This window comes from Lactuca saligna, chromosome 5 (genome assembly GCF_052625555.1).
Source record: "Lactuca saligna cultivar CGN05327 chromosome 5, ASM5262555v1, whole genome shotgun sequence".
Classification (NCBI taxonomy): domain Eukaryota; kingdom Viridiplantae; phylum Streptophyta; class Magnoliopsida; order Asterales; family Asteraceae; genus Lactuca; species Lactuca saligna.
In genome coordinates, this window is record NC_136421.1 from 210,678,645 (window position 1) to 210,702,392 (window position 23,748).

Here is a 23,748-nt window from a genome sequence, read left to right on the forward strand (position 1 = left end):
ATCAGTATCTTCGGCAGGGGATAAGTTCTTCTAACTTTTTGTGTTCAGAGAAGAGAGGGAACGAACATGTGATTTTTGAAGTTGGGATGTACACCCAACATGAGGCAATGCGACTATGGTTTTTGACGGCAGTATGGCAATGTGGGAATGCACAAGAGGATTCTTGTAGTATGGTTTCCTTGGGATGAGATCAAGGGTCAGGGATTCTATGCATATGGGTGAGCCGGTTTGATTTTTGGTCTATTTTTAATGTTGGTTAGTGGTGGGGAGAGCTAGATATTTTTGCTTAGAGGAACAGCGATTTGTTTAAGTTGTGTTTGTAAAAGAATGGGTCATAAGGATTTGTGGTTTGGGTATGCGAAACTTTGGTGTAGGATCTGGCCAAGATGGGGGTGCAGAGCAAGTTTCATCAGATGTATGTGTTCGGGAATGCAAGAGTCATTATCGCAAGAAGAAGTTGTTGGACAAGGAGCTCGTTGTAACCAGTGGTTCCTTTCGGAAACATTTAGGAATAGGTCAAGAGGCATTTGGGTCACTCAGGTTTAGTATCGATTGTTGAGAGATTTGTCAGCTTGTTATATAGATTGATATCTATAGTCTACGACAGGCAGTTGTAGATCAGTCAATTGGTTTCAGAGTTAGTATGTTTAGTCCCTCATGGGCTTTTTCCAGTAGTGTACTGGACCAATGGATTGGATTTCCATGGACTCCCAATCATTGGTCTCCTCGTTCATCATCAATTAAAAAGGTTCTTCAGAAGTTTAGAGTTGTATCAGTTGGATTTCAATGGATGCGTCAACCTATCGTCAAGTTCGGTTTGAGTTTGAAAGATGTCCTTGGTTATTGGTAGTTTAGATGTTGGGGAAGCCTTGTTTAGCTTTTCCAGACGTGACATTAAATTTGCGTCGAATCAAGTCTTTGGCATGTCGCACTAGCAGGGTTGGTATTTGGATGGATCCGACCAGAGTTTTAGCAGCATTTATAGATAACTTTAAAAGTTTTATCGATATAGTTATGTATTGATGGGGTCTATTTAGTCTCAATCAAGGTATGGAATCTTGTTTCGATCGTTCATGACGATGTTTTCTGTTAGTGATTGAGGTTCGTCTTTTCGTTAGATCTCTGATACTTCACCCTTTAGGTAAGTTTGTGGGTTCCCTTAAGGGTGTGTAATATGGTGAGTTCATTAGATATTGTCGGGAGGGGTGTATGTGGGTTGGACAAGATAGCGATGGAGCACTTGGTTCGAATTATATGCATGGTTCTTATTTGGGTTATAGCTTTTGATTTAGAACAAGATTGCAACTGTCTATCCCATTCTCGGGTTGTGTGCGAACATATTTCCATTGGATTTTGCATTGGTAGCAGCCTGTACTATGAAAGGAATTGTGTGTGGTAAAAGAGTATGGCAATATTTTTGGTTAGCATTGAGAGGGACGTTGATTGGGTTCCTACAAGACAGTAGATTGAGGTTGAGTATCTTTAGGCCCCCGTGGTGTTGGTCGTGAGTTTTCAGGCGAGTGATGGAATAATGACAAGATCGATGTGGTACACTGAGTCTATCATTTAATGGTTAGAAGGTGTCACGATGTATCATGAACTAGTGGCAATATGTTTCATATGGGTAGGACCCAGTAGTCAATCGATTGAGACTCTTAGGTCTCAAGATCGTTAGACTTATTGGCATGTTTGGGATCGATAGTCATTTGGAAGGAAAAGATACTGGGAGAATTCCAGCCATGGGTTGAGGGCCGGGGAGGGCATTCCAAACTGATGTTGTAGGATTGGAGGCAATTCAGACTTATGTTGAGGACCTTTTAGGGGTATTTCAAACATAGGTTGTGATCCCAGTGATCATGATTCCTTATTTTATGCATGTGGTACTTTAGGTGTTAGTGCATTGTTGGAAGTTGGGAGACTCAATGACCAGCTGATTTGGATCATGTAGGCATTTAAACGTTATTGGGAGTAATATTTGTGCATCAAAAGTTCCTTGCGAAGTGTTTACATTATGAACCTATTTTCATGCAGCACATCACATAAATCAACTATGGGTTATCAGTTGCTTGGTATCATAGCCCTAGTTTGAGGGATTTGGATGAAAATTTTGGTTTTGAAATTTGGATGTTAAAATTTGGTATCAGAGCCCTGATTTTAGGGGTTTGGATGAACTCTAGGGGAATTCCAAACCCAAACTAAGGATCTGAGGATTTTCATAAAATTTTTCAAAAAAAACAAAGAATTTCAAATTGAAAACCCAGTGAAGCAGTGTGTAAAATCAACCAGAGCTCGTGCAGTATTTTCCCAAAATATCTTTTTTTATTGTATGAGTAGTGTAGATTTGATATCTTATGAACTGATAATACTGCATGTTAACGATATGCTAAGGATCCTATAGGAAAAGTATGATAGGGTTGCCTGATTTGTGATGCCATTAGCCTAGGGAGTTTCTTTTATAAGATTGAATCTGCCATTATTATTTGCTTGGTGCACGCTGCTTAATTGTACATAGTTAGTATTTGATAGCCTTAAAATGTCTAATTTAGCCTTTCTTCATGTTCCTTTTTTGGTTGTGGACTTGAGTTAGAATCATTTATACAACTGTCTATTGAGTCACGTATTGTGAACAATTGGCATGTGCGAAGCAAATGGCGAGGATAGCAGAGATCTTGTGAGGCAGAGCGGTACAGAGATGTAGTCTATAATAATTACCTACATGCTTAGTAGTGGTTCTGAGTAACTGATAAGGTGTGTGTAAATGCTCTAGAGGAATAGAGTTCTTGTAACTTAGGGTCCTGAGAGGACAACTTGAGACAAATACGGGTTGGTGTGGTAGGTAGTATTGGGCCCATATTACTGAGAGCACCAGATCCGTACGTGGCTTAAGGAGAAATCTTAGGGAACTAAGGAACTTGAAGGACTGTATAAGTGTTTGTGTATTTGCTTTATGTTAATTGATATTGTGAAAATTGTTGTAGTCCAACAAAGCCAAAAAAGTCGAAAAGGGCATGGAACAGTTAAATTCATGAAGTTTGTTATTTTTGGATAAGGAGAATGTTGTGTGAGGAAATCGACGTAAAAGGCCACTTCTATGATAGCTTAATCAATAGAGTTAGCGATTATAAAACTAGGTCGACAAGTTGGTAAGTTGTCAAAAAGGAACCTAGAATATTGTGTTTTGAGTAAGTCAATTTGGTATTGTGGGGGCACGATACAAAAACAACCCTTACTTAGAGATTGGAATAAGACATAAGAATCACTACTCGGAGATATTTTGTTGTTGTATGATTAGGAACGTAATCATCCTAAGTGGAGATAATTGTAACACCCTCACATTTGGGCTAGACACTTCAAATATAATAATTGATAATTATTTATAATTAAAAATCCTTGAATAGGATAATTATTCATTGTACGCATTACGAGCAATAAATCACATTTTAATTAAAAGAATACTTAGGATAAATAATTGTAACTAAAAGATGTATTAGTCGTAATGATGATCTCATGGATATAAGGAACGCTTTATATCTGACTTCATGTGAAAAATTTATGATTCTTCAAAGGTTCACAATCAGCCTGACACAACTATGTGTGTCAAAAAAATTGAATTACAGATCGGTTACATATTAGTTTATGTAATCTAAATGAAGGTCATAGTAATCATAAAAGCAAAATTGTGCATATAAAGAACGCTTGAATCTGATTTCATATGAAGAAGTTATGATTTTTTGAAATTTCGAGGCAACACAGTACAATAGTATGTGACACATAAATCGAAATTAAATCGGTTGAATGTTAGCCAAAATAATGTAAACAAGAGTTGAAGATCTCTTAAATACGAATCCATCAATATAAAGACAATCGGGAATGAAGTTCGTATGGAGTTATGATTTTCGCACAGATTTTAACATTGTAATCTCTATAAAAATATGAAATTAAAATAAAGTGAGAAATAGCTATTAAGGTCAAAAAGGAAGTTGTAGTGCTCGGAAATACCTATGCATGTATGCGAAAGTTATGCATTTTAAAAGATTAAAATTTTACCTACAAGGAGAAGATGACCTGGCACCACCTGGAGGCACCACGTGGCCTTGTCGGGTGGACATCTCCTCCAAGAGACCGAGTGATGTTTAAGCGACGTAGGACCACAGAAACATCGACATGTGGCAAGATATGGATGGGGCCAACGTGCTCTGGTAGGACACGCTCCTCAAGATATACACGACATGGCCTCATAAAACTTCTATAAATAGAAGCCGAATTCTGAATCGTTTTTTCATATACTCACTCAAATATCTCTCTCAAATTCTAGAATCTAACTTTTGATTCTCGAGTATTTTAGCAAGGTTCTACGGCAATAGAAGGCCAATCAGAAAAAAGTGTTCAAAGTTCAAGTTTTGATCGCGACTTCCCGACTTTTCACTAGAAACTCTGTAAGTTAAGCTGCAGTTATTAAGCTTTAAGTGTAACTTATATTTATATTCATAGTCGTTATTATGAGTTTTTATAAATAAGATTTATCAGTGATTCCAAGTCATAATACCGATTGATCTACTTACGGGGGTGATGTATAGGCTAGATCTAGTGTGGTCTGTAAAGTGGTTTTTCCAAACAGTATACTCTATAGTCCAAACGGATCCTACGTCCGATATGATCTTACCTGGTTATGAATTGTTTGATAGATCTTGATGTAGTCATTAGGATTATTGAGGAATCTGGATTATCACTATTACAGTCGTGAGAAATAAAAGACAAAGACTAAGACTTAGTGATATTTATATCCAGGTCATTTGAAAGGAAAAAATAAGGTGTTAGGCAAGGCGGTGCCCTAATCACATTTCATCCACTTTTACCAAGTGAATCATAGTAACTTTCATCATTATACTTGAATGTGAAGCATTCAACTGCTTAAATGCTATAGGTACTTATTATCTGTATTTACAATACTTGTGTTCAACATAGCTTTACTTGATTAAATTATACTTTTATAAAGTATCAAACTATTTATTATACCTAAATCATATTTGGTAGTGAAGGGTTGTGGAGAATAAAATAATGGTGAGAGGTCATGACCAACATGGTACTATTGTACTAGGGATTAGTCATTTAGCAAAGTATAGATGGCAACCACTGACTATTCTAGACAGCCTTATGGAACACTAGCAAGCTCGCTACTTGTAGGTATCAATGATCATGCTTTTCAGGGAAAATGAAAAATAGTTCATTCAGGTACTCTATCCCCCATGTTTGCCTTATTGACATATATTTCTAAAGAATCCCCGAAGTGGTAATGTCTACTCGTTATTTGCATTGATCCTTTAAGATAGGTCCCTTAAGATTATCATTTTCGGATCAGAGAGTAGGAATAATGGGAATGGGTAATCGGGCTAATTGTTTGGTGTGAATTATATATTTAAAACAATATAATTATAATATTTTGGGTTGAAAACCCTATGTATTCACCAGGATTCCCAGTCTGACCCACTCGGTTTCTTTGTATCACAAGTAGCGATACGATGGTACATGGGTAGTGATGTTTGAATCTACTAAGAGATTTAAGGAGTTTAAGCCATTAGTTTAATACATTGTTACAAGGCATGTAATGACTAAGTTTATACTTATTCTTTCTGTATCAGTTATAACATCCCAAGTTTTTAAATATTAATGAAAAATGTTTTTTCAGAAATGCTTTGGTATTGATATTATCTTACATTGAAAATATTTTGGGGAAAATCCTCACTAATACATTCTTTTAAAAATATTATGAATTGAATAAGCATAAAGAAAAAGTCTTTTTAGGGCCGTGAAATTAGGGTGTCAGAAAAAAACTCCATACAATTAGTTTTGGATATTATCCGGTCAATTACATGTTTAAGGGCATAGTGTTGTCAAAAAAGTTATGAAGCGTCAAGGACATGGTGTGAAACTTATGAGCTAGTATATTTTTTTAATAACATCGTATTATAAAAGACTCATGCAAGTACTAGAGCAAAAAAATGGAGAATTACAAAAAAAAATGCATTAATAGGATTTTTTTTAATAAATTAGCCCAATTAATGACAATCTTCTAAGTCTTATTAGCAACCAATTGAAAGAATACTACTTAATTGTGTCAAAAATCAACTCCTTTTGATATTTTCCCACCAAAACCACATTATTTATAAAACACAAAAGAATTCACCGGATTGTGTTTTTGATAGTATCAACTACAATCTTATTTTTCCTCATGTTTACGAAAGTAGCTCCGACCATGGCTTAAACTGCAAAACTGATTTGCAGTTCAGATGAGAAACATAAATCAATTTAAAATTTTCTTTTAAGTTCTATCCATAAATTTACACTTTAAGTAAAGATGTTCCATATCTTCATAATCAAGCACTTATCGAGCAAAGTTAATCATGAACATCAATACCTTTGTCTACTTGATTTTTCCTTAGAGGAATTCGATTTAGCAATAACCTACAAACAAATATGTTAACCTTTCTAGGCACACATGAATTCCATCTAGTGCCACTTGGACCAGCCAAAAAATAAAGAAAAGAAATGATAGCCAGATGAACAAAATGGAGACATTGGGTCCCCATATATCTATCCCTTCTCCAACCTAAACTTCATAGGTGAAATCTCATTCATGAGGATGGAAGACTTTATCGAAGACAAGCAGGCTTAAATCCAAGAATGATATCTTTGATGAAAGCCCAAAAACTGCATCATTTGATCATGGTAATTCTAGTTCAAGGAATTGTAATCCTTCTCAAAATACACTTTAAAATCACTATAGTATTGTTATTTATTATGTACCAATCGATAAGCTCATCACAATAAATAGGCCATTAGGAAATTTTCTACCCTTAATAAAGTTATAAGGCTCAATACTAACAATGGTGTCCATTACTTTTGCCAAGCGGTTAGTAATAACTTAGCATTAATCTTATATTATACATTTATAATACTTGTTAGGAGATATTTCATTGGGGCTAGACACCTTTAGAAACAATGTGATGAAAGAAGAGTTGCAACCCAAAGAGATGGTCGTCGAAAATTATACTCTCCTGGTCTTGGAGCCTTGTGACTGCCACAAGACCGCACTACCTCCCGAATCGTGATGTCAACAATCAAGTAAGCATTCTGAGCCAAAATCAAAGCCTTAAAGTTAGAGCTTCTATTTTAGATGCTATCACCCATTGTTGGATTTTTGTTTAAAGTATTCAAAAAGACTTACTTCACCGCACTCTGACTCGGTAACCCACTCCCCAACATGCTTTATACCTCGAATAGCTAATTGTATTTTTTTCGATTGAGTAACACATGAAAAGACTTAGTATTTTCACCCATTTAACCTTCCCTTTTTGCATTGCGTCACTTTTATCTAATTTTCCAAAATCTATGAGTTTCTTTACACAGTTACATATATAGAGTGTCATATCTTGAGTATAATTCCCGACTCCAATAAGCTTCTCCAAGTCGTCTAACTTTTTGTAACATCCTTTTTAAGCCATTCCTTTATAAGTTTTGTCTCCATGTGCTAATATTTAATATACTTCTTAAGCTTTTTAAGCCTTCTTCTAAATTTTATTTGTTTACTAATGATCTTAGGTTCATTGGCATGACCTACACAACAAGACCGCACTACTGGGTAACACGTCATAGCACAACATGACATCACCATATTACATAATCTCCTGGAAACATAGACCAACTCCTGGCTTCCTGACTAGCTAGTCCCGAATCGTGGTTGGCTCAAGGCCTGACCTTATTTTTCCCTTGACAAACCCTATAAATAGAACATTTCCTCCTCCATGAGGAAGGCCCATCGTTCTCAGACATCTTCCCCCATTACAAACATACACTCTCCTTAAAAGATGGTTCTCTCCGACCAGGAGAAGTAGTTTCCTCTTACATATCGATCTAAATTGATCATCAAAGCCTTCTCCCGGGATACATTCCCTAATACAGTTCTAATGGTTTGTTCTCTAATGGCTAAGAATCAAGTTGGGAACTTGCTAATGGCACCTGCTCTAGATCTATGATCCAGATCTGACACCATGACCTAATGGCATGATTCTATGTCACATTATTTAGCACCGTCCATGGGACTTCGACCAAATAGCCATTGTTGCACAAGGTTTAAGCTTTGTCTTCTTAATTATCTCCACATATATGTTCTTGAAAGGTTCCGTTTATTTATATCCTCTTGGAAACATGTCATCTAAAACACTGAAGAAACGAAAGAAACTAAAAATCGCAACCACATATGATCTAGCTTGTTGGAATTTATTTATGTTTGTTTCTTCCATGTTTCATTCTCTTTGAACACGAATCCATAAATATTTTTGTAACGACCCAATTTTTACGTCTGAAAATTTCATTTTTAAGGTATTACTTTAGAAAACGTTAATAAATAAAAACATTGTTTGTTCACACCATAACACATCGCAACCCTGTTCTAAAAAGTCAAACCATACATCCCATCAAAATATCAGAGTACAATCCCAGTAAATCTCATAAATGCGGAAACCGAAGAGTGTGTGTATGACGTGCCACTACCGCGCCGGCTCCTTCCCCTTCGATGCAGAGGTACCTGAAAACAAAACTGTAAACGTAAGCACAAAGCTTAGTGAGTTCCCCCAACGTACCGCATACCATACAAACACATAACATACGTACTGCCAGGCTATTCTGGGGTGCCTGACTACCCGGTACGGCCATTCTGGGGTGCCGACCTACCCATACGGCCATTCTTGGGTGCCGTCTGACCCGTGTCAAGCCGTTCTGGGGTGCTGACTACCCATGTCAAGCCATTCTGGGGTGCTGACTACCCATCGGTCCTAACAACCGATCCTCGGGGACTATTTCACCCCCTACCACTACGATCACATATAACATAACAAGTCAGCATGCAAACATACCATCACATACTGTCAGACGTATCTGGGGTGTCTGACTACCCTTCGGTCCTAACAACCAAACTCTACTACTATCACATACAACATATCATGCTAGCATATAACATATCAGGTAATAGCAAACTTAGATGATATCACAAAGACAATCATCTATCATACATCTCCTACTGGTGGGTCGGCATTGTGGCCTTAGACCCACTGCTACTGGAAGGTAACTCACCTCAAAGTAGATGCTGAACTGATCGGGAGCTAACTGACTGCTGCTGCTCCGGGAGTCCTCCGGCTGCAATTCCCACAACATACTCAATCAAACACTGCTAACTGTCCTTTAGGTAAAATGACCATTTTACCCCCGGTCTAGCTCTAAGCCAAAGCTAGAGTCAATTTTTCAGTTGACCCGACTCGCCGAGTGGATCTCCACTCGCCGAGTCCCTAGCAAACTATTGTCCTGGGTCCCTGGTTCTACTCGTCGAGTCGGGCTATGACTCGACGAGTTCACCTTCTAACTGTCATCCAACTCCTTCATCCTACTCGCCGAGTTGTATGAACAACTCGTCGAGTTCATCTTCATCCGATGAACACTTTATGCTAAGACTCGTCGAGTTGTATGAACAACTCGCCGAGTCTGTTCTTGCTCTATGAAGATTGCCTTGGACTCGCCGAGTCAGGGAATTGACTCGCCGAGTCCTAACATGGGTGAGTTCAGCTCCCAACTCACCGAGTCACCCCCTGTGACTCATGGCTCAACTCGACACATGAAGAAGGGACCAAATCGGTGACTCGCGACCAGACTCGCCGAGTCACCTATACGACTCGCCGAGTCGTTGCCATGCATTCACCAAATACACAGATTTACTCGATTTCAGTCCATGCCATTCATAGATCTGGACTTCTAGGACACAAATCACACGTAAAGTTTCCAACTTTACGTGTGGATATTCACTAATGTGGATTTTAGGGTGTAAAATGCCTCAAAAGGGTAGATCTAGGATGAACAAGCCACATGGGGCCATAAAGCTCACAGGTCTGAGCTCCTGGAGCTCAATCTTGCCTAGATCTAAAGGTTAATCCACTTATTACGAGTCATTAAGCACAAACAAGCTTGAAGAATTGCTCAAGAGTGTCCCAAATGACATCCTAAGCATAGAAACAGGGGAAAATGAGATATACCTCAAGGGAAATGTTGAAATGACACAAAGATGGCTGATCTCCTTCTCCTCTTCTTGATCTACTCCTCTTTCTCCTCAAAACCTTCAAGAACACACCAAGAACACCTCAAACTCTCAAGGAAACAAGGGAAAACGGTGTTGGGGGAGTTCTGGGGGTGAATGGGGACGAGTTGGGGCGGAATGAGAGTTTAAATAGGGTGCAAACCCTTGAAACTTAGGGTTTCATCCAGCAGCGGTGACTCGCCGAGTCCAGGATGTGGACTCGCCGAGTCGCCTACTTAAAACGTGTCCTGAGTCTCGTCCCTACTCGGCGAGTCGGACCCTATGACTCGCCGAGTCCAAGGCTAAATTAGGGCAATGCTCAAATAAAATTCACATACCGGAAACCAGGTGCTACAAATCTCCCCCACTTATTTTAGACTTCGCCCTTGAAGTCTGCTGCCTGGTCCTGAAACAGCTCGGGGTAATGCTCCATCATCTCGACCATCGGTTCCCAAGTCCACTCCGAACCCTTGCGGTGCTGCCATTGCACCTTTACTAGCTTTACCCTCTTGTTTCTCAACGTCTTGGTCTTTCTATCAAGTATTGCGACTGGGCGTTCAATGTAATTCAAGCTGTCATCAACCTGAATATCCTCCAACGGTACTACTACTGAATCGTCCACCAGACACTTCCGCAGCTGCGAAACATGGAAGGTGCTGTGGATCTGACTGAGCTCGGCTGGCAGATCCAGCCTATACGCCACCTTGCCCACCCGGGCTGCAACCCTGAACGGCCCGATGAACCTTGGGCCCAACTTGCCCCGCTTCCTGAATCGAATGACACCTTTCCAAGGCGACACTTTCAGGAGGACCATATCCCCGACTTGGAACTCCAAGTCGGATCGGCGTCTATCGGCGTAGCTTTTCTGCCGACTCTGTGCAGTCTGAAGTCTGCTCCGAACCTGCTGGATTTTCTCGGTCGTCTCTAGCACCACCTCGGTGCTTCCCATGACTCTCTGGCCAACCTCCCCCCAACATATCGGGGTTCTGCACTTCTGCCCATACAACATCTCGAACGGGGGTCGGTCAATACTCGCATGATAGCTGTTGTTATAGGAGAACTCAGCCAAAGGAAGATAGGTATCCCAGCTACCACTGAAATCCAGAACACACGCCCGCAACATGTCCTCCAAAGTCTGGATGGTCCGCTCACTCTGACCATCTGTCTGCGGGTGAAAGGCGGTGCTGAAATGCAGACGAGTGCCCAACTCGTCATGAAATTTCTTCCAGAATCTGGAAGTAAAACGCACATCCCTGTCCGAGATTACCGATACTGGCACCCCATACCGTGCCACAATCTCTCTGATATAGATGTCGGCTAATTTTTCGGCCGATATGCTTTCCTGAATCGGAATAAAGTGAGCACTCTTGGTCAATCTATCCACGATGACCCAAATCGAATCCACTCCCCGTGCGGTCCTGGGAAGCTTTGTGATAGAATCCATCGTGATATCTTCCCATTTCCACAGTGGAATGTCCAACGGCTGCATCTTGCCATGCGGCCTCTGATGTTCGGCCTTGACCTTCCTGCAGGTCAAGCACCGCTCAACGTACCATGCCACATCCCGCTTCATGCAAGGCCACCAATAATCCGGACGAAGATCCCTATACATCTTCGTCGCCCCGGGATGAATAGAAAATCGGGACTTGTGCGCCTCCTCCATCAAAATCTGACGCACACCACCGTGATACGGCACCCACACCCTACGGTGTAATGTCAAAAGTCCTCTGCCATCATAATCAAAGGAGGAAACCTGACCCACTACACGCTCGCTCTTCCGATGCTCCTCCTTGATAGCCTCCTATTGAGCCTCCCGAATCTGCTCCAACAGGGGAGTCACCACAGTCATCCTCAAACAGACGTCCCTGATCGGCGCCGTCTTGCGGCTAAGCGCATCGGCCACCACATTGGCCTTCCCCGGGTGGTAAAGGATCTCGCAATCATAATCCTTCACCACGTCCAACCACCGCCGCTGCCTCATATTCAGATTCGGCTGGTCCATGAGGTACCTCAAACTCTTGTGGTCCGTGTAGATGGTACACCGAACCCCATAGAGGTAATGCCGCCAAATCTTGAGGGCAAAGACCACCGCCCCCAACTCCAAATCGTGCGTCGGGTAATTTGCCTCGTGAGGCTTGAGCTGCCGCGAAGCGTAGGCAATGACATGCCCCCTCTGCATCAGAACTGCGCCCAACCCCGAAATGGACGCATCGCAGTAAACCACAAAATCCTCTACGCCCTCAGGCAGGGCTAGGATTGGTGCCTCACACAATTTCTGTCTCAGCATCTCAAACGCAGCCTGCTGCTCGGGTCCCCACCAAAAGACCACGGCTTTCTTCGTCAGTCGTGTCAGGGGTACGGCTATCTTGGAGAAATCCTGGATAAATCTCCGATAGTAGCCTGCCAATCCCAGGAAGCTCCGAATCTCGGATGGAGACTTCGGGACCCCCATCTCATTACGGCCTCGACCTTGGCCGGATCAACCAGAATCCCGTTCTGGTTGACGAGGTGTCCAAGGAATTGCACCTCGCGCAACTAAAACTCACACTTGGAGAACTTGGCATACAAGCTCTCCCTCCTCAGGGTCTCCAATACCTCCCTCAGATGCTCCTCATGTTCCTCCTGAGTCTTGGAATAGACCAAGATATCATCGATAAAGACTATCACAGACCGATCCAGCATCGGTCTACACACGCGGTTCATGAGGTCCATGAACGCGGCAGGAGCATTGGTGAGCCCAAACGGCATCACCACAAACTCGTAATGACCATAGCGCGTCCGAAACGCAGTCTTCTGCATATCCTCCTCCCTGACCCTCATCTGATGATACCCCGAACGCAAGTCAATCTTGGAGAACCAAGATGCTCCCTGAAGCTGGTCAAATAGGTCGTCAATCCTTGGAAGCGGGTATCGGTTCTTCACCGTTACCTTGTTCAGCTCCCGATAATCTATACACATCCGATGCGACCCGTCCTTCTTTCTTACGAACAAAATCGGGGCTCCCCAGGGTGAACTGCTCGGCCGAATAAATCCCTTGTCCAGCAGCTCCTGCAGCTGCGTAGACAACTCCTGCATCTCGGGAGGAGCCAACCGATATGGTGCTTTGGCTATCGGAGCCGCACTGGGAATGAGGTCAATCCTGAACTCCACCTGTCGCTCCGGAGGTATCCCAGGTAGTTCCTCCGGGAAAACATCAGCAAAATCTCGAACCACCGGGACCTCGCTCACGGTCGCCTTACCCGCCTTCCGGGTATCCATCACATACACGACATAACCCGCGCATCCCTGCTGGAGGTAGCGCCTAGCCCTCGCTGCTGAACATACAGTGGGTCCACACTGCGGCCGCTCTCCATGAATCACTAACTCTCCCCCGCTTGGGGTCCTGACTCGCACTAGCTGCTGTGCGCAATCTATCACTGCCCCATTAGGGCTCAACCAATCCATACCAATAATCACCTTGTTCCCACGCAATGGAATGGGAACCAAGTCTACCAGGTAACGCTCCTCAAACAGTCGCAGGACACAATCTCGAAACACCATCGACGCTCGAACCGATCGATCGTCAGCAATCTCTACCTCTAACGGGCAATCTAACTCGCCTGAAGTCTCATGAAATCTCTTGCTAAGAGCAAGAGAAACGAACGATCGGGATGCACCCGAGTCGAACAATACCTGAACCGGGATGCCGTTCACATGGAACGATCCTAATACACATGTATACACACGGAGCACATATCAATATCATAACAACGTCAAAATAAAAGATAAAAGGAAGGAATCATACCCGTCACCACATCGGGCGCGGCGCGTGCCTCCTCAGCAGTCAACTGAAATGCCCGACTCCTCACCACTGGAGCCTCTGCCTTGCCCTGACGGCCATCCGTGATCCGCAGGGTCGCTGGGGCTGGCGCCTTCACTGGCGCTGAAACTGTCAACATGGGGCAATTGGCCTTCTTGTGGCCCCTCTGGTTGCAGTGGAAACACAGCAACTCCGATGTCTGAATAACTATCGCAGGAGCAGTGCAATCCCTGCTGATATGCCCAAACTTGCCGCACTTGTAGCAGCCTGACGATCCCATCCTGCACGCCCCCTCATGCGGCCTGCCGCACCTCCTGCAACGGCTCGGTCCCGACTGGCCTTTTGGCCTCCCATCTGATCCCTTGGGCTTCTTCCCCGAAGCCCCTGATGCCTGACCATCCTCAAGTTTCCGTTTCCGGATGTGCTCCAAATCTATCTCTCTCTCCCTAGCCCTGGCAATCATGGAGTCCAGGGTAGGGCAAGCCGAAAAGCTAACATGCTCCCGAATGTCAGCTCGTAGCATATCATGGTAACGAGTCCTCCTCATATCCTCGTCACCTGCATATTGGGGCACCAATAAAGCCCTCTCCCGAAACTTGGCGGTGATCTCCGCCACGGTCTCTGTCGTCTGCCTCATGTCTAGAAACTCCCTGGCCAGCTGCTGAAGCTCGACCGCTGGCGCGAACTCTGCCCTGAACCTAGCCACAAAGTCCGACCAGGTCATTGCCTCGATAGCCGAGGCTCCCAACGAGTCACCCACTGACTCCCACCAATCTCGGGCCCGGTCCCGTAAACACCCTGCTGCGTACCTCACCTTCGACCCCTCGGGGCAGAAGCTGGTCAACTGGGCGGACTCAATATCCGCAATCCACCGCTTGGCGACAATGGGGTCCTTCACCCCATGGAAATCCGGCGCACCACTGCCCCTGAAGTCCTTGAAGGACAGTGTGCGAGATCCTGACTGGCTAGAGGCCAAGTCGCTCCTGAATGCCCGTAGGCGATCCTCCATCAACTCCACGATCCCTTCCTTGATCGACCCAAAGATGATGGGGGTCGACTCAAGGATGCCCCTAGTGATCTCCGACGTGATGAACTCACGTAGCCTCTCCTCAATCGGCTCGGTGCCAGATCCCGAACCTGACCCCTCTCCTGACCCGCCATCTGTCGGTCTCAGTCGAAGTACCACCATTCTGCAAAACATCATAATAATCATTAGTGGTACTGCTACTTTCTGAGGGATCTCAACTACTTACAGGTTCCTTGGCCTCATCTTGGCCTTCCTCGGCTCAGGTACGGATCCTCTGCTTTCAGTAGTACGGGCCTATACTACCTTCCACATCTATCCGTACCTTCTCCGAGGAATTCCTCGACTCCACCAGCTCCCCTTTACTACTGCTACTCTCTGATTTTCTCATCCTAGGCTTGCCCTAGGGAAAACTCAAGTTCAACACGACTGGTCCTCAGCTGCTGTAGGTCTCCTCATAATGCCAGTTAGCCACCACCTAAACACCATCACATGTAATGAGGATTATATAATCCTTCAAGTAAAAGATCCGTCCCTACAACGGTTGGACTCAAACAAGAGCTGCGCAATAGGGCCAGTTCCAACACTTTGGGATTATTCAACCCTGATTACATGTGGTGTGACGTGTTTACCTAGTGGCTCACTCCCATTACTCAGAATCCCACCAAGCACGAAGCAAGCAGCATTCGGATAAGGAAAAACAAACTCAAGCCAAAACTGTTCAAGAAACGACACTTAACATAGGATGCTAAGCTCATACTATCAGGCATAACCTAAACAGGCTATCCTACTGCTGTCTACTCAATTCTAGCATGCAATATTCATAAAGCTGTAACAAATAAACAGGCACATAAGGCATCACTCCTAGATCCTTAGCCTATTCTAGCATGCAATATTCATAAAGCTGATAAACATAACATAAACTTGTATGGGTACTATGGGGAATACTTACTTGAGCTCGGCCGGTCGCGCACGTCACACACTTTACTCTTTCTGGTGACTCTTTTCCGGGTTTTAAAGAACAATTTCTTTTGGAAAAATCTTTCAATCCCTCGATTTGAGTCCAAACACTCCCGAAGGCGTGTCCGAATCCCTCAAACCAGGGCTCTGATACCAACTTGTAACGACCCAATTTTTACGTCTGAAAATTTCATTTTTAAGGTATTACTTTAGAAAACGTTAATAAATAAAAACATTGTTTGTTCACACCATAACACATCGCAACCCTGTTCTAAAAAGTCAAACCATACATCCCATCAAAATATCAGAGTACAATCCCAGTAAATCTCATAAATGCGGAAACCGAAGAGTGTGTGTATGACGTGCCGCTACCGCGCCGGCTCCTTCCCCTTCGATGCAGAGGTACCTGAAAACAAAACTGTAAACGTAAGCACAAAGCTTAGTGAGTTCCCCCAACGTACCGCATACCATACAAACACATAACATACGTACTGCCAGGCTATTCTGGGGTGCCTGACTACCCGGTACGGCCATTCTGGGGTGCCGACCTACCCATACGGCCATTTTGGGGTGCCGTCTGACCCGTGTCAAGCCGTTCTGGGGTGCTGACTACCCATGTCAAGCCATTCTGGGGTGCTGACTACCCATCGGTCCTAACAACCGATCCTCGGGGACTATTTCACCCCCTACCACTACGATCACATATAACATAACAAGTCAGCATGCAAACATACCATCACATACTGTCAGACGTATCTGGGGTGTCTGACTACCCTTCGGTCCTAACAACCAAACTCTACTACTATCACATACAACATATCATGCTAGCATATAACATATCAGGTAATAGCAAACTTAGATGATATCACAAAGACAATCATCTATCATACATCTCCTACTGGTGGGTCGGCATTGTGGCCTTAGACCCACTGCTACTGGAAGGTAACTCACCTCAAAGTAGATGCTGAACTGATCGGGAGCTAACTGACTGCTGCTGCTCCGGGAGTCCTCCGGCTGCAATTCCCACAACATACTCAATCAAACACTGCTAACTGTCCTTTAGGTAAAATGACCATTTTACCCCCGGTCTAGCTCTAAGCCAAAGCTAGAGTCAATTTTTCAGTTGACCCGACTCGCCGAGTGGATCTCCACTCGCCGAGTCCCTAGCAAACTATTGTCCTGGGTCCCTGGTTCTACTCGTCGAGTCGGGCTATGACTCGACGAGTTCACCTTCTAACTGTCATCCAACTCCTTCATCCTACTCGCCGAGTTGTATGAACAACTCGTCGAGTTCATCTTCATCCGATGAACACTTTATGCTAAGACTCGCCGAGTTGTATGAACAACTCGCCGAGTCTGTTCTTGCTCTATGAAGATTGCCTTGGACTCGCCGAGTCAGGGCATTGACTCGCCGAGTCCTAACATGGGTGAGTTCAGCTCCCAACTCACCGAGTCACCCCCTGTGACTCATGGCTCAACTCGACACATGAAGAAGGGACCAAATCGGTGACTCGCGACCAGACTCGCCGAGTCACCTATACGACTCGCCGAGTCGTTGCCATGCATTCACCAAATACACAGATTTACTCGATTTCAGTCCATGCCATTCATAGATCTGGACTTCTAGGACACAAATCACACATAAAGTTTCCAACTTTACGTGTGGATATTCACTAATGTGGATTTTAGGGTGTAAAATGCCTCAAAAGGGTAGATCTAGGATGAACAAGCCACATGGGGCCATAAAGCTCACAGGTCTGAGCTCCTGGAGCTCAATCTTGCCTAGATCTAAAGGTTAATCCACTTATTACGAGTCATTAAGCACAAACAAGCTTGAAGAATTGCTCAAGAGTGTCCCAAATGACATCCTAAGCATAGAAACAGGGGAAAACGAGATATACCTCAAGGGAAATGTTGAAATGACACAAAGATGGCTGATCTCCTTCTCCTCTTCTTGATCTACTCCTCTTTCTCCTCAAAACCTTCAAGAACACACCAAGAACACCTCAAACTCTCAAGGAAACAAGGGAAAACGGTGTTGGGGGAGTTCTGGGGGTGAATGGGGACGAGTTGGGGCGGAATGAGAGTTTAAATAGGGTGCAAACCCTTGAAACTTAGGGTTTCATCCAGCAGCGGTGACTCGCCGAGTCCAGGATGTGGACTCGCCGAGTCGCCTACTTAAAACGTGTCCTGAGTCTCGTCCCTACTCGGCGAGTCGGACCCTATGACTCGCCGAGTCCAAGGCTAAATTAGGGCAATGCTCAAATAAAATTCACATACCGGAAACCAGGTGCTACAAATTTGACACTTAGGAATTTTGAGCCTCAAAATTTACTTGCACCACAGTTATACAAAACATTATCAATAATATGTCACAAAACATTTACCTTTTGCGTTAATTGTTTCTCTTATGGATTAGAAACACCTATTTAAACTGTGTTTTATCAAATCTTAATATGTAATATCCAAATACTATTCAGAATCTTGACATTTGAAGTTAAATATACCTGATGTTAAACATCAATCTCATTTTCCAAATTAAATGAAAGTTGGTTAAATTTATCAATTTTGTACAAGTTTATAACTACATAAGCCTAAATTAGACAAATTTTGTGCATATATATAACTTTTGGCCTTTCTTTGCTTGCATGAAAGATACGTGCTTTTCCCAATATCAATGGCATCAATACCCCATGATAGATGTATGTTAGCCTCATACTTTAAGATCGAGGTAGTGGGGGAGCCTTTGTCGAGTTCCACCTCAAGTCTACATATGATGGTGGTGCGGACCTCTACTTCATACGAGAGAGAGAGAGAGAGAGAGAGAGAGAGAGAGAGATGTCAAGCTCAGCACAAGTCACACACCAGGGATAATGTGTGTTATGTCCGCCTTGGCAAGTCACGGTCCTTCTCGTGACCACTTTCTTTGGCCTAAAGGTTTCTATGCATGACATGTCAAACAATGATTACAAGGCTTTTATGCACGACATGACAAACAGTGATTACGAGATATCTTGTAATTAATAGGTAAAATTAGGGGTGCAAACGAGCCAAGCTACTCGGGATCGGATCGTTAAAAGCTCGACTCGAAATCGATTTCAAACGAGCCCGAGCCGAGCTCGAGCTTAATATTAAGCTCGTTTATTAAACGAGCTCGAGCTCGAGCCTATGTCATTAAGCTCGATTAGGCTCGCGAGCCTAAACGAGCCTTTACATAATATAATTTATTATTATTTATATATATTAAAATAAAAATATATTAGAGGAATTACGGATTTAAGGTATTAGTAAACGAGCTTCTTAACGAGCTCGAGCCGAGCTTAAGCTTATTTAGGCACGTCAGATAAAAAACGAGTCGATCCCGAGCCCGAGCCGAGCTTGGATAATTCTTTACGAGCTCGAGCCGAGCTCAGTACAAGAAAGCTCGAATCGAGCCGAGCTCGAGCTCGAGCCTCATATAACTTAAACGAGCCCGAGCCGAGCCTGGCCAAGCTCGGGATCGGCTCGGCTTGTTTGCACCCCTAGGTAAAATATTAATACAAGCTTTTTATGTGCTCATTTAAAGGTTTGTATGCAATTGAAAAGTCATTTTAGACTGAAAACTAGAATCTTTTTCTAAAGTTCATGCATTAAACGTTTGACATTTGTAAAACACCTGAATACTTGATGCAAACATAAAAACTTTATGGTTTGCACACATAAGGTATTTATGCAATCTGAAAATGATGATCCTTGATCAAGACTAAAACTACTAATTTTTACATAAACCAAATAAATTGATACTTGGTTTTCATGCTAGTCATTCTTGCCTTGTGTTTTTAGGTTACATGAGCATTGGCATTGCGTGTTGGTTTTGCAAATATTAGGTTATATATGTTACCTTTGCATCTTCTATATATGAAAGCATTGCTACCTTCATTATCATACAAAGAAACTAGATTCTCTTATAGTCTTCTAAATTAAACTTCTATAGCTAAGCAACATGTCCAACCCTTTCCTAGAGGGGGAAAATTAGACAATCAGAAGAATAAACCCTATGCAATGTAGAAACATTGCTGAAAAAATAAATAAAAAAGAGAAATTGTTAAGGTAAGGGAGGTAATATGATAAAATTTGCGGTATTACTGGATAAGACAATGCGAATAATAAAGTCACTCCTCCATTCAATCTACCACTCCCACTCCTCTATCATCCGCAACTCCATCGCCGCCGGTCTACACCGCACCATGGCCACCGCCGTCCAACCTATCAGTCCTTCAACAACCCGTCTCGGATGGATCGGCACCGGCGTCATGGGCCAATCTATGTGCTCTCACCTAATCAAAGCCGGCTATACTCTCACCATCTTCACCCGTACTCAGTCCAAAGCTCAACCCCTCCTCGACATCGGTGCTAATTGGGCTTCATCACCTCACGCTGTCGCTTCCCAATCCGATGTTGTTTTCTCCATCGTAGGCTACCCCTCCGACGTCCGCCATGTCCTCCTTCACCCAACTTCCGGCGCCCTTGCCGGTCTCTCTCCTAACGGAATCCTCGTCGACATGACCACTTCTGAACCCTCCCTCGCCATCGAGATCTCCAATTCCGCCGCCGAGAAATCATGTTTCTCCGTTGACGCTCCTGTCTCCGGCGGCGATCGTGGTGCTCGTAACGCCGCGTTATCAATTTTCGCCGGAGGCGATGAAGCTACCGTGAAACATCTAAATCCGATTTTCACCCTTTTGGGGAAGGTTAATTACATGGGTGGTCCAGGAAAAGGGCAATTCGCAAAACTAGCGAATCAAATCACGATCGCTTCAACAATGGTTGGGTTAATCGAGGGTATGATATACGCACACAAAGCTGGACTTGATTTACCCCTTTATCTGGATGCAATTTCTACAGGTGCAGCTGGGTCAAAATCCCTAGATTTGTATGGTCAACGGATCTTGAAACGGGATTTTGAAGCTGGGTTTTATGTGAATCATTTCGTTAAAGATTTAGGGATTTGTTTGAGAGAGTGTCAAAACATGGGTATTGCTTTGCCTGGTTTAGCACTTGCTCAACAGCTTTATGTGTCTCTTCAGGCTCATGGTGAAGGTGATTTGGGCACCCAAGCTCTTATTTTGTCTCTTGAAAGGCTTAACAATTCCAGCCTCAAATCTCATCCTTGAATCGGTAAAGCTCTCATATTTCCTATAATCATGTGTTGTGTATCTCCATGATCTTGAATTTGTAGTTTTTTTATTGATGAGTTTTATGGTATACTTTGATCGTTGGTTTTATCCGGTATGATATTGACATATAATCACTTTTAAAACACCTATACAAATGGATTTTAATTTTTAAGCATGGTAAATCAAACATAATAAATAAATAAATAAGTGGGTTCAACCTTTAGAAAAAGTCGAGGTTTGCAAGAATTACCAAATTCCATCCTCAAAACCTAATTCCCATCATATTCGTAATACCCACAATATGAATACCAATATACTCGATTTCCTACTCAACACAATTATAAGCTTTAATTTATACCAACCACACAATCGACAATTCCAACTGTGTCTACAACAAGTTGGAATACAATTGAAATTCGGAAGTAGGTGTTTTGTGGTAGACACAAAGTGAGTATAGAAAATTCTACAAAATTCAAGTTTTCCCTCATGAAGCTGCATAGATGATGCGTTCAAACCATCCAAAATGACGAAAACATTTAAGTCCAACATGTACACAACCTCTCTTGAAGCCCAATTTCCATGTGAATTTAACATGGAGGGCGAGAACTTTCATATTCAATAATTGAAAAGGCCCAACGAAAAGGGTAGAAAGCGATATTGTGATCCTTGGAATCACGTGATCAAATGCGACACTCGATTATGAAATAGTTGAACTTAGGAATACAAACAAAACAGATGTGTAGGATGGAAAAAATATATTTAATGGATAAGTTTCGTATCATGGAACTAGAACGCAAAAGAAAGTACAAATTTTGGAAGAGAGGTTGCAAATGATGAAGAAAAAATGAATCGATAAAGATTTAGGTTCTTCTTCAAGTACATAACCATTTGGCTTGATTGATGATGAAAACGATGATTGCTTGGAAGCAAGAAATTGAAGCACGTTGTGGTTTGGAGTTTTATAATTTTTTATGTTACTTTGGTTATCGTTTTAGGTTTTAATTATTGTTTTCATTATTGTTTGTAATAGTTTAATTTTTCTAATGAAATGTTAATTAAAAAAATATTTTTTTTGGAGTTCTATAATTTTTGATGTTTCTTTAGTTATCATTTTAGGTTTTAATTATTGTTTTCTGATTAATTATTGTTTGTAGTAGTTTAATTTTTCTAATGAAATGTTAATTAAAAAAGTATTTTTTTTAATTAGTTTTAAATATTTATATGATTTAGATATGTAAAAAAAAATTTAAAAAAAAAAAAGAAAGAAAGAAAGTATTTGATGGAATGATAAAAACCGGAAATAATTCATTTCTTGTGTTTAAGGATCAGAAAAAAAAAAAAAAAAATGTCACATTTGGGTGGGAAGTCCCTCCATCCTAAGGCTAAAAACAACATGCATGACCCGAAGGGGTTTAGTGGCTGTACAGTTTGTGCCTTTGTGGGTGGCTCGGGCACACCACACCAACACTAGCTTGAGCCCTGAGCTAGAGTGGGTAGAGTAGTTAGGTCCGTCCATTTTCTCCTCATGTTCTCCCTCTATGTTGTTGACGAGTGTTTGGCTCTTGGTACATCATGTCTCCAAATTGGATTTGGTGTGTGTAATGCTTTGAATTTTACTTGTAAAAATCATTTATTTTTGAAACCTTTTGATGGGGAAACACAATCATATACCATCTTACAAAAACATTATAAATATATTACCCACAATGACAATAAACTATCACATTCCCGCTTCCTATCATACAACCACATACCATCACACAAAATCTCCGTGTCTTTAGAAGCTTAAGTTATCTTATTTTTCAGCCTTACTACCAAAAATAGAATTATTACGATACGTGTTATTTAATGAGCAGGTTTTCCCTTACGCAAACTCCAAACTCCAAATCAAACCCTATACATGTTCCTAACTAATCCAATACATCCTTACCGTATAAACCCTCCCTTCATCGAGTCTACTCCAACCAAAAAGCCTCCAATCGAGGCTACTCCTCCCAGAAATCCTCAATCCAGCCCAATACATGCCCATGCCTACCCCAACATCCTACCGGCAAAACAACGGGCTTAACCAATGTTGGGCCTTCCCCTCGCCAAACTAACTCAGTTCTACCTACTCCAAAAGCCTAATACCCTTCTAATATGTCTCCATCTCAGCCTACTTCTGTTCTAGCCTTCCCCACTCCCATCTCCAATGCAATTACTTGTATTAGGGATGTTATTTGGTCTGAACCCGCCCCGAACCAAACCGAAACTGAATAAACCGAAAACCGAATTAGAAGAAAATTTGGAATCGAAAACGGGACCAGTTATACCTATACGAGACCGGTTTCGCTCGAATAATATAGATTCTGGTTCGGTTATTAACCGGAAAAAAAAATGTACATTATGCTTTTGAACCAAAGACCCGAAAAGAACCGAAAAAATTTGATAGATTGTTTTTTTTTTTTTTTTTTTTTTTTTTTTTTAACTTAGGGGGTTATTTGATACTTTTTATAAAAATTGGGGCTTTTTGAAAATGAGGTAAAGCTGGAAAATATGCATCTTATTCTTATTTTTTTTTTTTTTTGAACCATCAAATACAAATATTATAATTTACTCCTAAACTAACACTTAATTCCACCTATGTCCACAACGAGACTTGAACCCTCAACCTCAAGGAGGAAGGGCACCACCTGATACCACTAGCTAG

At 42.3% G+C, this 23,748-nt stretch overlaps 1 protein-coding gene across 1 annotated transcript; it reads left to right on the plus strand.

Annotated features, from left to right (window-relative positions):
- Window positions 1–19,913: 19,913 nt before the first annotated feature.
- On the plus strand, window positions 19,914–21,167 carry LOC144998796 (6-phosphogluconate dehydrogenase family protein). The gene has a single exon (XM_078958527.1). It carries the CDS (start codon window positions 20,007–20,009, stop codon window positions 21,054–21,056), a length of 1,050 nt encoding a protein of 349 aa, XP_078814653.1. The 5' UTR covers window positions 19,914–20,006; the 3' UTR covers window positions 21,057–21,167.
- The last annotated feature ends 2,581 nt before the right edge of the window (window positions 21,168–23,748 follow it).